At 43.4% G+C, this 17,241-nt stretch overlaps 1 protein-coding gene across 1 annotated transcript in view; it reads right to left on the minus strand.

The window, feature by feature from the left end:
• The window catches only part of FAM185A (family with sequence similarity 185 member A), a 65,702-nt gene that overhangs the window by 19,506 nt on the left and 28,955 nt on the right, over positions 1-17,241 (minus strand). The window contains exon 4 of the mRNA XM_040412985.1: positions 4,612-4,750. Coding sequence (XP_040268919.1) covers positions 4,612-4,750 — 139 coding nt within the window. The remainder of the gene's footprint in view (positions 1-4,611; positions 4,751-17,241) is intronic.

Raw genomic sequence — 17,241 nt, forward strand, 5'->3', positions numbered from 1 at the left:
TGAGAGACAGAATTCTTGCTGTTTCTCAGGTGTTCAAATACTTATGTTCAGCAGTGCAAGACAAATAAATTCTTTAAAAATCATACAATGTGATTTCCTGTTTTTTTATTCTGTCTCTCAGTGTGGGAATGCACCTACAATGTGAATTTCAGACCCCTCCATGATTTCTAAGTGGGAGAACTTGCAAAATCGCAGGGTGTTCAAATACTTCTGTTCCTCACTGTACCTTTCATTATTTATAATGGGTCATTTTGTTTAGGGAGCAATCATTTGGAGAAACAAAATGGCCGCCGCCCTATTAATACACACAATACACGCTCTATACCCAAAATCCAGGTGACAGGTTCCCTTTAAAGGGTTGTCTGGTTGATAAAGGTTATAAAAAAAAAAAAAAAGGGGGGGGGGGGGGGGAAGGAGTGTCCAGAATGATAAAAAAAAACAAAAGTACCACTAATCTTACTGATCCCCCTACTCCAGAAACTTTTTAGGTCCTTTAGTCTCTATACTCAGGAAATTACCATCGTGGACAGTGATCGGCTAAGGGCCCATTTGCTATGTGTTGACAGCGACAGCGCAAGAACCCCTGTAAGGATGAGACCACACAGTGGGGCTGGCTGCATGTGACCAAGCCATGCCGCATGTAGCCAGCCACATTGTGTGGCCTCACCTTACGGTCAATGTTACAAGACCAAAGTGAAATGCAGTTATATCATTTAAAGACAAATACTAATTACACTGATACAAGTTGCACGTTCCTTAAAGGGATTCCCAAATGGAACAAATGTCAGATAGATGCGTATCTCGCATCAGAGACCCAGTCCAATCTCCTGAATGGGACCCCCAAAGTGAACAGAGAGCAGCCAAGCATATGCAGCCACCCACTGTATTCCGCTATTGTTGTTCTGAAAATAGCCGAGTGCTGACTTGGCTCTTTCTGGCAGTCCCATAGCGGTGAATGAAGACGCCATTCACCACCATTGGTCATGTCCTATCTTTTGCGGTGCGGAGGCAAAAAAAAGCCCACGTAAGTGCATCCAATCCATGCCTTTGCTCCACAAAAGATAGAACATGTCCTATCTTTTGCCATATCTTGCGGATTGTGGACCCATTCAAGTTAATGTTTGCGGTCCGCAATATGGGCATGGAGTCTCTACCCTACAGTGAAAATGTTATATATTTAAAAGGGTTTTCTGAGATTCCGACACCCAGGACCTCCGCCAATCAGCTGTTTTGAGAAGGCACTAATGGTCCTGTGAGCGCTGCGGCCTTCTCTCAGCTCACCAAGCACAGGGTCGTACATTGTATAGCGGCTGTGCTTTCTATTGCACTCAGCCCATTCACTTGAATGGGGATCAGCTGCTCCTAAGTCACGTTACACATGAATGGTCACTCGGCCTAGGAAAAGCAGAGAAAATGCTGCGGCACTCACAGAACCGCTGGTACCGTCCCAAAAAGCTGATTAGCGGGAGTCCCAGGTGTCGGACCCCCACTAATCATCTCAGAAAACCCCTTATTTTACAAAAATCACTGTGGTTAATGTTCTATATTTATGTATATTTTAGAGCAATTTTGCTCTTATGAAAAATGTACCATGGTGGCTGGTAAAGTACTGGAGGGGGTGTATATCTCACCCAGAATGATCAGACGGTGAGTTAAAAGAATCCAGGAAAGATGGGCGGTTTTAGCAGAATGTAGTTTGCTGAGGCACTTGTCTTGCATTTTATGGGCCTGGATTTTTATGGAATGGCATGTAGGTGTTGGTAGTGGGATGTGCCATTCCCTCCCCACTCCAGTACAATAAGTATTCCCATAGCCTGAGGCAAACCCAGGTGTAGCTGCTGGGCTCATTACTGGGGGAATAAAAAACAGGGCCAAGCTGCATGACCTGTTGGCTGTGTAAAGCTTAATCTCCCATGTTATTCTGAGAGCATAGGTAAGACAGGCTCATCGTTTAGTTGGCGCCCAGACAGGCAAGGACTTTTGTTTTGTGTTCTGTTTTAGTGCTGTGGATTCACCCAAGTGACTGTATAACTGGGATGGAAAATGAATTATATTGGACTTTTAAACTGCTGAATCCTGTGAAATCTGTCATTGCCGACCCCTGTTCAACACATGGATCCCAACAATAGTTAGTAGGACAGTATTCTCAGCTTAGAACCTCAGACCAACTCACTGTACCAGACACTATGGGGAAAAAAACAAAGCCAAAATCCAAGTTGCAGGTTAAACTGTACTGCCACGGCTGGAAATAGCAAGCATTAAGCAGCATGTGTTACCACTTGTTCTTAACCCCAAAATACATCACAGATCTTCTAAAGCTCAATATGGTAGGATATAAACATTCTGAACAGGATCCAGATGTGCGAGTGAATGTGCATCACACAGGAATTTACTTTTTAACTGGAAGTCCCCTATATCAATATGGAGTACTCAAAAAGCTAAAAAATACATATAATATAATTACCGTATACAAGAGCCAGGAAAGCAAAGCATAATGTAAAAATATTATTGATTATATTCAGTTACCATTTATGCATATTAAATTGGTTTTCCCGGTTTAATTGTAGGGGTATTAAACTTATGCCATTGCGTCACAAGATGGAAGTACTCCTTTAACCATCTAGCTCGAATTTCCCAAAAATGCTAAACTTTTTTTATTCACATATTTGGAGATTTTCTTCCCTTTCTACAGGTAGGTGGAAGCTCATTAAGGGCCTGCATCTCTTAGGATGCACTGCATTTAGCAATTGTTAGGGCAGACACACATGAGCAAGTTCAGCGCGAAAAACTCATTGCATGTGGCAATGAGTTCCCGTTCTGAACTCCGCTCCTCTGACAGGAGTACAGCATTATACTTATATTATAATGCTGTGTGACCAGGGGCGTAGCCAAAGGCTCATGGTCCCTGGTGCAATAGTTCAGCTTGGGCACCCCTTCCCTCAGTGCTTTGTGGCCAGGGGCACGGGTGCGCATAGCGTTTCTACTGCCGGAGGCAAAAACTAAAAGGGCTTCCTAGCTGTCTTAAAGGCAGAGAAAATGGTAAATGAGATGGGCCTGCCGGCCCGACCTCTTCTCCCCCATAATTTTAGACCTGGCGTGAGCAGGGTAAAGTCGCAGATAGGTGTGCCACCATCTTCGCGTGAAATGAGCCTAATTTAGCAGCTTTTCAGAATAGTAAATGACCCCCATAGTGTCCCTAAAAAATTATTGTGCTAAGCTGATACTGTGCCAGAGTGCCCCTAATAGTAATAATGCCCCCATTGTGCCCATACTAGAAGTCTTGTTCCCCATAGTCCTCCAGTAGTAATAATTCTCTTTATAATGTGCCAGTATAAAATGGCCCCATAATTTGTGCCAGTACAAAAATCCCCCCTCATAGTGCGTAGCAATAGAAAAAATATACCCCTTATAATGTGTGGCAGTGCAAAAAATGCCCCCTTATAATAGATGTCACTGTCAAAAAAGCTAACAGGTTGTCAAGCAGGGTAACTGCCTTTAACCACATGTTCCCTAACTATTAGGGCTGAAACGATTACTTGATTGAATTGAGTAACTCGACACAAAAAAAACCCTCCATGCACCGTAAATTTTTTGCATCGAGGATTCGCTTGTGTCATGTGACCACGGAGCATGAGTGAAGTGCTTGCTATTACTCACCTCTCCGTGGTTACCTGCCGGCCTGCACCGCGCTGCACAGGATCGTGACACATGGTCAGAACATAGTGCACATAAGTGCGCACTATGGCCTGACGCTGTGTGACGTTAGGAGGACAGTGCAGCGCGTGGAAAAAAATGGAGGAGCTGTGGAGCGGCGGCCCTACAGGAAAGGTAAGTATTTTTTTTCACTGGCGCTGGGGACATGACTAGAAGGGGGAGATGGTGGCACTGGGGGGCAGCTGATGGCACTGGTGGGGGAAGCAGATGAGCTTTTATAACGCTCTTTTAATTCGTTTTTTCTCATTAGTGTACTCTATTAATCGTTGGATTAATCGGTAGAATAATCTATTACAAAAAAAGTCGATAGCTGCAGACCTACCTACTATATTTTGAGATTTTACTTTGAAGAAAGCAAAATTTTAAAGAAAAAATTATTTCGGTACAAAAAGCATGTTAGATAGGAATTAAGCATTTGTTTTTGCACCATGTCACTGCCAAAGCTATATTTAACCTCGCCTGCATCTGCTTATAACAGTGACTCCACTGGGACAACATCCAAAACTGACAAAAGGAAAGCCAAAGGAGGACCACAAAAGGGATGAACGTAGACTAGAATTCTCTGCTAGTCTGGCACCAGTAAAACCATTGAGATGCCACTAGCACACCTTTTGGATTATTGGCGATACCGATTTTTTTTTTTTTTTAGTAGAAGACATGCTTCACCACCTCCTCAGTGGGAAAAACTGCTGAAAAATATAACTTTTTTTCTACAACTGCTTCTATGGGAAACATGGTGTGGTAGCACATAGAAACACAGTGGCTGCAGGTTATCCTTGTGGTTTGGGATTTTGTGGCACTGGATTGGGGTAGGAGCTGTTCAATTTGCTTGTACATGTCAGATGTGTGACATAATGACAGAAATACACACATTATTGAGGGGGAGACAAACCTTACCGTGTGCACTCCCTACTATTATATCACCAGCAGCTGAGGACATGGATGAGGATTCTGCATACAGGTACTTGGCTTTCAGCTGACCATTCTCTGTGCAGATATTAATAGATGTTCCCAGCAATTTCTCAATGTCAACTGTCTGCAAAACAAACGTAGGAAGATTACCAGTTAAACTAGGACATCAAACGGCTCATGACTGATGGCAGCACAGAAATGACCCACTCTTTGATCTTATTTTTAATTTTACAGTATACAGGGTTTAAAAAAAAAATCTATATATTTTCCTGCAGGCTTGTATACTGTACTCATGTGTTCTTTTGATTCTGTATCAGAGCTTCCCAAGGGAGATTTACTAATGAAGACACCAGAATTCTGGGACAGTTTGCGCCCAAACACTGCCGTACACGCTTACAACAATTATTATTAAGTGTTTTAGACACTTTTTTGCCGCTCCCAACAAGTGGGTGTGGCTTAGCGGGATAGTGGTTTGCCAGATTAGGGAGTAGCATGAAGGAACTCTCCAGGGATGATTAAAATGGGCCACCAGCAACATGTCCTAAAATGTAAGCAGAGTTGGAGGCTACCAATTGCAGAGCTGTCTAGGAGGGGTTATGGGGTGAGGCCTTACTATACTCTGGCACTTGCACATACTACACATTGGTTAGTTTTCCTGTTAGGCTGCTCAGCCATGATGACATTTCATAGGCAGGATCACATAATTAGCATCTATTATTGAGAAGTGTAGTGTGTAGCTTGCTATTACTCACCTCTCCGTGGTTACCTGCCGGCCTGCACCGCGCTGCACAGGATCGTGACACATGGTCAGAACATAGTGCACATAAGTGCGCACTATGGCCTGACGCTGTGTGACGTTAGGAGGACAGTGCAGCGCGTGGAAAAGATGGAGGAGCTGTGGAGCGGCGGTCCTACAGGAAAGGTAAGTATTTATTTTCACTGGCACTGGGGACATGGCTAGAAGGGGGAGATGGTGGCACTGGGGGGCAGCTGATGGCACTGGTGGGGGCAGCTGATGAGCTTTTATAACGCTTTTATAGATGCTTCTTAATAAAATAGACGGATCTCTGGCACTCCGTGGACCAGAAACTGGAGTCTACTCCAACTATAACTTATTTACTAGGCAGGCCACAATAGGCTTCGCTGCTACAGCTGAGCCCCTCCCCTTTATTGTCACTTTAGAAAAGTGGCGAAAAGCTCAAAAAGTCACAAATTATGGCGCAAATATTGCAACTTTCTAAAGCCACAAATAATGTTATCACATCAATAAATGCCCCTCATTGTGTTCCAAAAAACATGTCAAAATGTTGGAACAAACTCCAACATAAGTCAATAGGTGATATGAACAGACAGTCTAAAGATGCACCAATTTTATCAGCCAGCACCAGCCACTGTATGAAATTTGGTGCAGCTTTACACCATCTTATCTAAGTTCATACCATCGAAATCTTACAGTATTAGTAAATCGGCCCCAAAGTGTCCAGTGTTGGTGAGAAAATGTTTTTTTGGAGTATGTCAATTCTTTATTAGCTGATCTGCACAATAGGAGGATCACTCCACCACTAGTTTACAATAGGATCCGATCAGTAGCACTGAGCTGATGATGCACATCCTCTATCACTGTGCACATTAGGTGAAAGTAGTTTAAAGGGTTTCTCTGGAAAATACTGAACACTGCCACCAGCAAACCATCCTAAAATTTGAATTGGACGGATTGCTGGAGACCACAGGCAGGATCACATCAGTATTATCTGTTGTGGAGCAGAAACTCTACAATTAGACCGCAACGATGATCCTGCCTGCAATATGCCACCAGGCTGAGCAGCCTTCAGGAACACTTAGCACTGAAACATGAAAATGGGCACCAGAAATCAAGGGTATTGAAGTGAATCCCCTCCTAACCAACCACACACAGAGCTCTGTAGCAGAAAGCAACCCGTCCTATTCAAATTCTAGAATTGGTTACTGGTGGCCATGTTTCAATCATCAATCATTTCCGGAGATCCTCTTTAATATGAGATTGCATGACAACCCCTTTAAAAAGAAGTCAGTCACCTGAAAAATCACTATTAACCTACGCCAAATGCATTCCGGTGGTCTACACATCTTTTGCTTTTCAATCCATGCCCGTATCTTTGAGAAAAAACTCTGTTATTTGGTATGCAAATAAGCAATTCATTGGCGCATGCGTCTACCCCGATATCGCAGGGATTCTTTGCTCGCATTCATTCGTTAGTGACTAAATTTGTGTGGGGGGAATCCAGGCGAAAGCTGTCCCTTCAGGTCCTACAGAGGCCCAAGCTAGAGGCGCATGCGTCTACCCCGATATCGCAGGGATTCTTTGCTCGCATTCATTCGTTAGTGACTAAATTTGTGTGGGGGGAATCCAGGCGAAAGCTGTCCCTTCAGGTCCTACAGAGGCCCAAGCTAGAAGGTGGCGCTTCTTTACCTGATTTTTTCCTTTATTATCTAGCAGGCCACTGATCTACCTAATGCAGAATACTACCTTAGGGAGTATCTAGGATTATCCTCTCTATGGCCTGTGTTGGAGGGGCCGAGGTTTATTTCCATGCGCTTGCTCCCTATTCATAGAATGGCCCATCAGGTATGGAATGCTGCGAAAATGAGGTCGTTTAAAGACATCCCAGATGACATCCCGTTATGGGATAATCCCATGTTTGCTCACTTAAAAGATTTAGAGGGTGCTAGATGGTGGCAGGCGCAGGGAATCCGCAAACTGAACGACTTATATGCTGAGAGTAATCTATGTTCCTCCTCTCAGCTGCAGGAGAGGTTTGAATTACCTCGCTCATTCTTCTTTAGATACCTGCAGCTGAGACATGCGCTAACGGCACAGTTCGCAGCAGGTGGCCGGAAAATTTCTAATTACCCTCTGATAGGAGTTCTCAGATCACAGGGCCCGAAAGGTATTATCTCTGCACTCTATACACATTTGCTTAATAACCGCACGCTGATGAATCCCCTTGCTGTTGAGGAGAAATTCCATCCCTTCCCTATCAGCTGACGATTGGAATGAAGCGCTGCTGTCTCCAGTGAGGGTCTCTCCGTCAGTAACTAATAGGCTGATTCAGTTGTTTATCCTGCATAGGAGCTACCTTACACCTGTTCGCCTGCAGAAAATGGGGAGACTGTCACACAGTAGGTGTCATAGGTGCCATCAGGAGGGAGCGGATTTTTGGCATCTCATGTGGGACTGCTCATATTTGAAGAGCTTTTGGGCAGCAGTGATAGGAGTGCTGTCTGCTATAGTTCCAAATGCGGTGCCGCTGTGCCCAAAGAGCTGTATACTTGGTATCCTGGATGAGGAGGATTGGGGCCATCATCACAGAATTTTCTTGAGCGAAACCTTATTCTTTGCCAGAAAAGCTGTTGCCCTGAGATGGATGGATGATAGAGTGCCTACGGTGGGTCAATGGAAGTTGCTGGTTAATCAGGCTGTTAGTATGGAAAAGGTCATTTTTATCCATAGGAAGTGCCCGCAAAAGTTTGATAAAGTGTGGGGCGAATGGTGTGCATCCCCTCTGACTGTGCATAATGCTTGTATGTACTCTGTAACCGATGTATAATGCCATGCTAACATGTATATTGAGGCTAGATCTCCTCCATCGTTCTCCCTCCAGAAGTCATTTGATTATGTAAATTTTTATGCTGTATCGGATTTAAATGCAGAACTGTCAAGCACTGCAGTGCTTGCACTATATCTCCTGCGTGAGATATTCCCTGAATGTATTAATCCTTGTCTACTCTTAAAATGTAACATGCCTTTCTTGTTAAATTTCAATAAAACGAGTTTAAAAAAAATAAGCAATTCATTGCACCAGGGGTGGAGCAGTGTAATTTGGTGCACCATCGATCCACTGCATTCTCCTTCCAGTGTCTCCCACAGTTGCTTGCTTGACAGGGCCAAACTCCTCTGCATTATCCTGCCTGACTGTCAATCCAACAGCTGGGAGGAGAATGCAGTGGGTCCCACGGTGCACCGTAGGCTCAGCCCCATCTTTGGTGCACCGAATTGCAAATTTGCATAATGAATAAAAATTGGGCACAGATTGGAAAGAAAAAGGTATGTTTATTGGATCAGGAAGCTAGACAAAAAGGCACTGGGCTTTCAGGTGACAGACTCCCTATAAGGTAAATTAAAAAAGTTTTAATAAAATTAAACTGAAATGAGCAAAAATTAAACTGAAATTAGCAAAAACGTAAGTTTCTGATATCACTCAAGAAGATATAAAAAAGAAAGTCTAACTGGTTTCGACCCACTGAAGAGGACAACCCCCAGTGATGAATTGTCAGGAGGAAATTAATCTATAAACAATGTTAAAACCAAAACTGGAACTTTATCAGTCAACAAGTAGTGATGAGAAAAGTTTCCATGAAATTGGCTTGGATGAAGCTTCTACGATGTCTGTATACCATGTGTTACATATTTTAGACATAGATGCAAGAACTGTTCCTATTAGGCCTTCATTTGTGTAAACTCAGAGAAGACCACAGCAACCCAAAACTTTCCATCAACTCTGCTCTGTAATGTGAATATAGTGAGTATGGTGGGTGAGGGTGAAGTAACCTTCAGAGGCATTGCTTGAAGGACCATCTTGGCATTTTCTAAAAATAAAATAAAAAAAAACAACTTACCTAAAGTCTATGGTTCAACAGTCTGTATACCTATATCCACTAGGAGATGAAAAGTAGCTCAGATATGCAATATATACGCAGCAATAAAGACATAAACATAGAAATGTATAATTAAATAAAAGAAAACATACATGTCGACCAGTTCACATGCGCTTTTCCACATATCTATTCTCTATTGCATGTTGAGTGCCAAAACATCTCTTATACCAGACTTTGTGCCAGTGGGAACATTTCTCTACAATCGGGAGGCTATTTTTAAGCTTAATTCATACATCTAGTATTAATAACTGCGCATTTGAAGAGTTCCGTGGCAGAAATCTCCTCTTTCATTCTCTAGAACCTTACTTTTCATGGGTTTTACATGCTAACCAAATGGTGATCAAGCAGCATCATTATGGCAATCTAGATAGAATAAGAAAACTGCAAACAGCCCGTGGCCTTGTGTCATGTTATTCATGTGATTTATTTTTTAAATCTTGAAATACGACTCAAGTGGGTTTGAACTTTACAGTACATATGTGAGATGCAGTTGTATACAAAGTACATTATTACAACCATATGGGGACCAAATACAACATCAAAGCTTGCACAATGGATTACTTTTTAAAATTAGACATGCAAAAAGACATTATCCATTTTGATTCATGTGATAACGCACACATACAGTGGTGAATTCCAGGGCTGTGGAGTCGGAGGTAGTTTTGGGTGGAAAAAATTATATTAATAATGTGCAATTAATTGAATAACTTTTAAAGAAATTTAGAAAAGTTTAGAAATTTTGAAGAGGAACTTTCACCGATCCTGACATTATCATGTAAATAGCTGCCAGGGTGGGGAATACTGAAGGCATGTGAGATCGCTTACTATTTTCTGTATGCGCTGCTCCATTCCCCCGCTGTGCCCCCATTCTGGTTTCCAGTCTGGTATGTAAATTCATACCATCGGTACAGGGAGGAGAAGGTGAGTTTTCGCTCTCCACTGCGATTGGATAGCTTACAGTCAGGGAGAAGGAGACCGGTGAAAGGTCCTCTTTAAAGCTGCTCTGTCACCCGAATCAACCCTTTACAACCAGGCATACAGCCAGGTAGGGTTGCTGACGCTGACTGAAATGATACCTGTCTTTTATCTGTAGGTAGTGGCGTTGTGGAGAAATTTGAACTTTTATAAATATGCTAATGAGCTATTTGAGCACCAGAAGGAGGGCTTATGCGGTTCGAACACCACTCCAGCGCTACCCTTTGGTGCTCCATTCTGACGCACCAATCCTTCAAATAACGCCCCTCCCTTTAGATTGACAGCCTGTGCGCTCCCCACTTCTGGGTTCAGTGACGTGAACAGCACGTGCGCAGTTTGCATCTTCACTCATCGGGATGAAGCCCAACATTCTAGACAGCGGGTGAGCAGATACGAGATCTCTGATCTAGCAATGTCAATCTAAAGTGAGGGGGCATGATTTGAAGGAGAGGGGCATCAGTATGAGCACCAGGGGTGTGACTGGAGTGGTGCTCGAACTGCATAAGCGCGTCTCCTGGTGCTCCAATAGCTCATTAGCATATTTATAAAGATTTCTCCACAACGCTACTACCTAAAGATAAAAGATAGGTATCCTTTTAATCAGAGTCAGCAACCCCAATAGGCTATCTGTCTGGTTGTATAGGGTTGACCCAGGTGACAGAGCCGCTTTAATCATAAATATATTTTATGTTCTATCAATTGAAGGCCCTTATTGATCCAGCACAGTAATAAGCAGGGTCACGGTGTTCTAGTGGTGATAGACAATCTGTTCTCACCTCTCCAGTGTTCTCTCCTGCCCCTTATACTATTAACAGTGATAAGCAGGGTATTCTAGAGATGATAATCAGTTCTTACCTCTCCGGTGTTCTCTACCGTCCCTTCTACCATAAACAGTGATAAGAATGCTGTTCTATGGGTGATAATCAGTTCTCACCTCTCCTGTCCCTTAGGCTACTTTCACACCTGCGTTCGGGTGTCCACTCATGAGCTCCGTTTGAAGGGGCTCACAATCGGCCCCGAACGCAACCGTCCAGCCGTAATGCATTCTCAGTGGACGCGGATCCGCTGAGAATGCATCAGTCTGCCAGCGTTCAGCCTCCACTCAGCGAGCGGACACCTGAACGCTGCTTGCAGCGTTCGGGTGTCCGCCTGGCCGTGCGGAGGCAAGCGGATCCGTCCAGACTTTCAATGGAAGTCAATGGGGACGGATCCGCTTGAAGATGACACCATATGGCTCAATCTTCAAACGGATCCGTCCCCCATTGACTTTCAATGTAAAGTCTGGACGGATCCGTTCAGGCTACTTTCAGACTTAGGTTTTTTTTTCAAACTATAATACAGACGGATCCGTTCTGAACGGATACAAACGTCTGCATTATAGGAGCGGATCCGTCTGAGCAGACGCTCTGAACGCTAGTGTGAAAGTAGCCTTATACTATAAACAGTGATAAGCAGGGTGTTCTAGAGGTGATGGATAATCAGTTCTCACGTCTCCTGTGTTTTCCCCTGTCCCTTATACTATTAACTCTAGAACACCCTGCTTATCACTGTTAATAGTATAAGGGACAGGGGAGAACACAGGAGACGTGAGAACTGATTATCCATCACCTCTAGAACACCCTGCTGATCACTGTTTATAGTATAAGGGACAGGAGAGAACACCGCAGAGGTAAGAACTCTAAAAAAAACTAAACCCTGGAGTATCAATCAGTCAGAGGAAAGTTCATATTTCACCCCCCTCCCCCCAGGGTCATTGGAGGCTTGTAAATGAGTGAGGACAGGAAGGGTAAGACTTCTTGGTGAAGGTGAATATACAAAACCATGCCCCAGCTTCAGGGGGCAATAGCTGCACAAATTTACAGCAGAATCATGTGACCATTGGCCGCTGTGGGTTGGTGGAGCTCAGACGTGTGAATTCAGCTGAACCATGTGACTGGGATTAGAGTGTCATTTAATCCTTCAGATGCCCTTGTCTATAGAGACCGCACCATCTGAAATGCAAGGCAGAGCGCGGAGCTCCCTCTGTCCTTTGATCACACCCCACCTTGCAGGAAAGATGGCGGCGTGCTGATCAGTTGCTTTGACAGCCTATGGCCTTGTGAAGGCTCCTAGGCCTGCCATAGTAAACTGCCTGTTAAGCCCTGCCAGTGGGGAGAATGGAACCCTTAGAGCTCTCTCCGCTCTCCATCTCTTTCTCCACCATTCCTCGGTCATGTTACAGAGGGCTGGTGGAGAAGTAGGACACATCATGGGATGGGAGGGGGAGGGGGAGGGAATTGGCGCGGGGTGGGGTTTTACTTTGGAAAATGATGCTAATGTTATAAATTGTTTGTTAATATTGAAATACAAATAAAGAAAATTTAAAAAAATAAATAAAAATAAAAGCCCTGCCAGTGCACAGTAGCATAATATTGATGACCTATCCTCATATGAGGACCACTGCAGTGTCGATGGCGAGTAGGTAAACAGTGAACAAAATGCAGCACACACAGGAGAGCTGGGTTCTCTTCGTACAGCTGATCGGCAGGGTTTCTGGGAGTTGGCAACTGGACAAACCCTTTCTAAAACTTTATTTTTTAAACTTTATTCACAGTGCCACATTATCGCTCTCTGTGAGAAACATATAAGGAGTGCAAAAACAGGGAACGGATCCTGTAAGCGTATGTTCACACAGTAGATTGTTCTGCGTGTTTTCCCTGCCAAATCCATTTAAAAGAGGCTTAACATAAACCTCTCATTGTTTTTAATGGAAACCCACACCAAGAATGGACATGTCACACACCCCATTGAGTAGGGTTAAATCTGTCTACAGGTCTGCTACATGTTCAAACACAAATCCATTGCAAAAAATCCAAAGATATCTGCAACAGATTCCAACCTAGTACATGTCCTATAAGAAAGTAGGAAACCTATTCACAAAACACTTTAAAGTGTAACTGATATATATACAGTCAGGTCCATAAATATTGGGACATCGACACAATTCTAACATTTTTGGCACTATACACCACCACAATGGATTTGAAATGAAACGAACAAGATGTGCTTTAACTGCAGACTGTCAGCTTTAATTTGAGGTTATTTACATCCAAATCAGGTGAATGGTGTAGGAATTACAACAGTTTGCATATGTGCCTCCCACTTGTTAAGGGACCAAAAGTAATGGGACAATTGGCTTCTCAGCTGTTTCATGGCCAGGTGTGTGTTATTCCCTCATTATCCCAATTATAATGAGCAGATAAAAGGTCCAGAGTTCATTTCAAGTGCGCTATCTGCATTTGGAATCTGTTGCTGTCAACTCTCAAGATGAGATCCAAAGAGCTGTCACCATCAGTGAAGCAAGCCATCATTAGGCTGAAAAAACAAAACAAACCCCTCAGAGAGATAGCAAAAACATTAGGCGTGGCTAAAACAACATTTTGGAACATTCTTAACCACCTCAGCCCCTATGGCTTAAACACCCTGAAAGACCAGGTCACTTTTTACACTTCTGACCTACACTACTTTCACCATTTATTGCTCGGTCATGCAACTTACCACCCAAATGAATTTTACCTCCTTTTCTTCTCACTAATAGAGCTTTCATTTGGTGGTATTTCATTGCTGCTGACATTTTTACTTTTTTTTGTTATTAATCGAAATTTAACGATTTTTTTGCAAAAAAATGACATTTTTCACTTTCAGTTGTAAAATTTTGCAAAAAAAAACGAGATCCATATAGAAATTTTGCTCTAAATTTATAGTTCTACATGTCTTTGATAAAAAAAAAATGTTTGGGTAAAAAAAAAAAGTGGTTTGGGTAAAAGTTATAGCGTTTACAAACTATGGTACAAAAATGTGAATTTCCGCTTTTTGAAGCAGCTCTGACTTTCTGAGCACCTGTCATGTTTCCTGAGGTTCTACAATGCCCAGACAGTACAAACACCCCAAAATGACCCCATTTCGGAAAGTACACACCCTAAGGTATTCGCTGATGGGCATAGTGAGTTCATAGAACTTTTTATTTTTTGTCACAAGTTAGCGGAAAATGATGATTCTTTTTCTTTTTTTCTTACAAAGTCTCATATTCCACTAACTTGTGACAAAAAATAAAAACTTCTATGAACTCACTATGCCCATCACGAAATACCTTGGGGTCTCTTCTTTCCAAAATGGGGTCACTTGTGGGGTAGTTATACTGCCCTGGCATTTTAGGGGCCCAAATGTGTGGTAAGGAGTTTGAAATCAAATTCTGTAAAAAATGACCTGTGAAATCCGAAAGGTGCTCTTTGGAATATGGGCCCCTTTGCCCACCTAGGCTGCAAAAAAGTGTCACACATCTGGTATCTCCGTACTCAGGAGAAGGTGGGGAATGTGTTTTGGGGTGTCTTTTTACATATACCCATGCTGGGTGAGATAAATATCTTGGTCAAATGCCAACTTTGTATAAAAAAATGGGAAAAGTTGTCTTTTGCCAAGATATTTCTCTCACCCAGCATGGGTATATGTAAAATGACACCCCAAAACACATTCCCCACCTTCTCCTGAGTACGGCAATACCAGATGTGTGACACTTTTTTGCAGCCTAGGTGGGCAAAGGGGCCCATATTCCAAAGAGCACCTTTCGGATTTCACAGGTCATTTTTTACAGAATTTGATTTCAAACTCCTTACCACACATTTGGGCCCCTAGAATGCCAGGGCAGTATAACTACCCCACAAGTGACCCCATTTTGGAAAGAAGAGACCCCAAGGTATTCGCTGATGGGCATAGTGAGTTCATGGAAGTTTTTATTTTTTGTCACAAGTTAGTGGAATCTGAGACTTTGTATGAAAAAAAAAAAAAAAAAATCAGCATTTTCCACTAACTTGTGACAAAAAATAAAAAATTCTAGGAACTTGCCATGCCCCTCACGGAATACCTTGGGGTGTCTTCTTTCCAAAATGGGGTCACTTGTGGGGTAGTTATACTGCCCTGGCATTTTCCAGGGGCCCTAATGTGTGGTAAGTAGGTAAATGACCTGTGAAATCCTAAAGGTGCTCTTTGGAATGTGGGCCCCTTTGCCCACCTAGGCTGCAAAAAAGTGTCACACATCTGGTATCGCCGTATTCAGGAGAAGTTGGGGAATGTGTTTTGGGGTGTCATTTTACATATACCCTTGCTGGGTGAGAGAAATATCTTGGCAAAAGACAACTTTTCCCATTTTTTTATACAAAGTTGGCATTTGACCAAGATATTTCTCTCACCCAGCATGGGTATATGTAAAATGACACCCCAAAACACATTCCCCACCTTCTCCTGAGTACGGCGATACCAGATGTGTGACACTTTTTTGCAGCCTAGATGCGCAAAGGGGCCCAAATTCCTTTTAGGAGGGCATTTTTAGACATTTGGATACCAGACTTCTTCTCACGCTTTGGGGCCCCTAGAATGCCAGGGCAGTATAAATACCCCACATGTGACCCCATTTTGGAAAGAAGACACCCCAAGGTATTCAATGAGGGGCATGGCGAGTTCATAGAAATTTTTTTTTTTTGGCACAAGTTAGCAGAAATTGATATTTTTAATTTTTATCTCACAAAGTCTCCCGTTCCGCTAACTTGGGACAAAAATTTCAATCTTTCATGGACTCAATATGCCCCTCACTGAATACCTGGGGGTGTCTTCTTTCCGAAATGGGGTCACATGTGGGGTATTTATACTGCCCTGGCATTCTAGGGGCCCTAAAGCGTGAGAAGAAGTCTGGAATATGAATGTCTAAAATATTTTACGCATTTGGTTTCCGTGAGGGGTATGGTGAGTTCATGTGAGATTTTATTTTTTGACACAAGTTAGTGGAATATGAGACTTTGTAAGAAAAAAATAAAAAAATTCCGCTAACTTGGGCCAAAAAAATGTCTGAATGGAGCCTTACAGAGGGGTGATCAATGACAGGGGGGTGATCAATGACAGGGGGGTGATCAGGGAGTCTATATGGGGTGATCACCACAGTCATTGATCACGCCCGTGTAAGGCTTCATTCAGACGTCCGGATGCGTTTTGCGGATCCGATCCATCTATCAGTGGATCCGTAAAAATCATGCGGACGTCTGAATGGAGCTTTACAGGGGGGTAATCAATGACAGGGGGGTGATCAGGGAGTCTATATGGGGTGATCACCACAGTCATTGATCACGCCCCTGTAAGGCTTCATTCAGACGTCCGTATGCGTTTTGCGGATCCGATCCATCTATCAGTGCATCCGTAAAAATCATGCGGACATCTGAATGGAGCTTTACAGGGGGGTAATCAATGACAGGGGGGTGATCAGGGAGTCTATATGGGGTGATCACCACAGTCATTGATCACGCCCCTGTAAGGCTTCATTCAGACGTCCGGATGCGTTTTGCGGATCCGATCCATCTATCAGTGGATCCGTAAAAATCATGCGGACGTCTGAATGGAGCTTTACAGGGGGGTAATCAATGACAGGGGGGTAATCAATGACAGGGGGGTGATCAGGGAGTCTATATGGGGTGATCACCACAGTCATTGATCACGCCCCTGTAAGGCTTCATTCAGACGTCCGGATGCGTTTTGCGGATCCGATCCATCTATCAGTGCATCCGTAAAAATCATGCGGACATCTGAATGGAGCTTTACAGGGGGTTGATCAATGACAGGGGGGTGATCACCACAGTCATTGATCATGCCCCTGTAGGGCTTCATTCAGACGTCCGGATGCGTTTTGCGGATCGGATCCATCTATCAGTGCATCCGTAAAAATCATGCGGACATCTGAATGGCGCTTTACAGGGGGGTGATCAGGGAGTCTATATGGGGTGATCACCACAGTCATTGATCATGCCCCTGTAAGGCTTCATTCAGACGTCCGGATGCGTTTTGCGGATCGGATCCATCTATCAGTGCATCCGTAAAAATCATGCGGACATCTGAATGGAGCTTTACAGGGGGGTGATCAGGGAG

Source organism: Bufo bufo, chromosome 1, assembly GCF_905171765.1.
Source record: "Bufo bufo chromosome 1, aBufBuf1.1, whole genome shotgun sequence".
Classification (NCBI taxonomy): domain Eukaryota; kingdom Metazoa; phylum Chordata; class Amphibia; order Anura; family Bufonidae; genus Bufo; species Bufo bufo.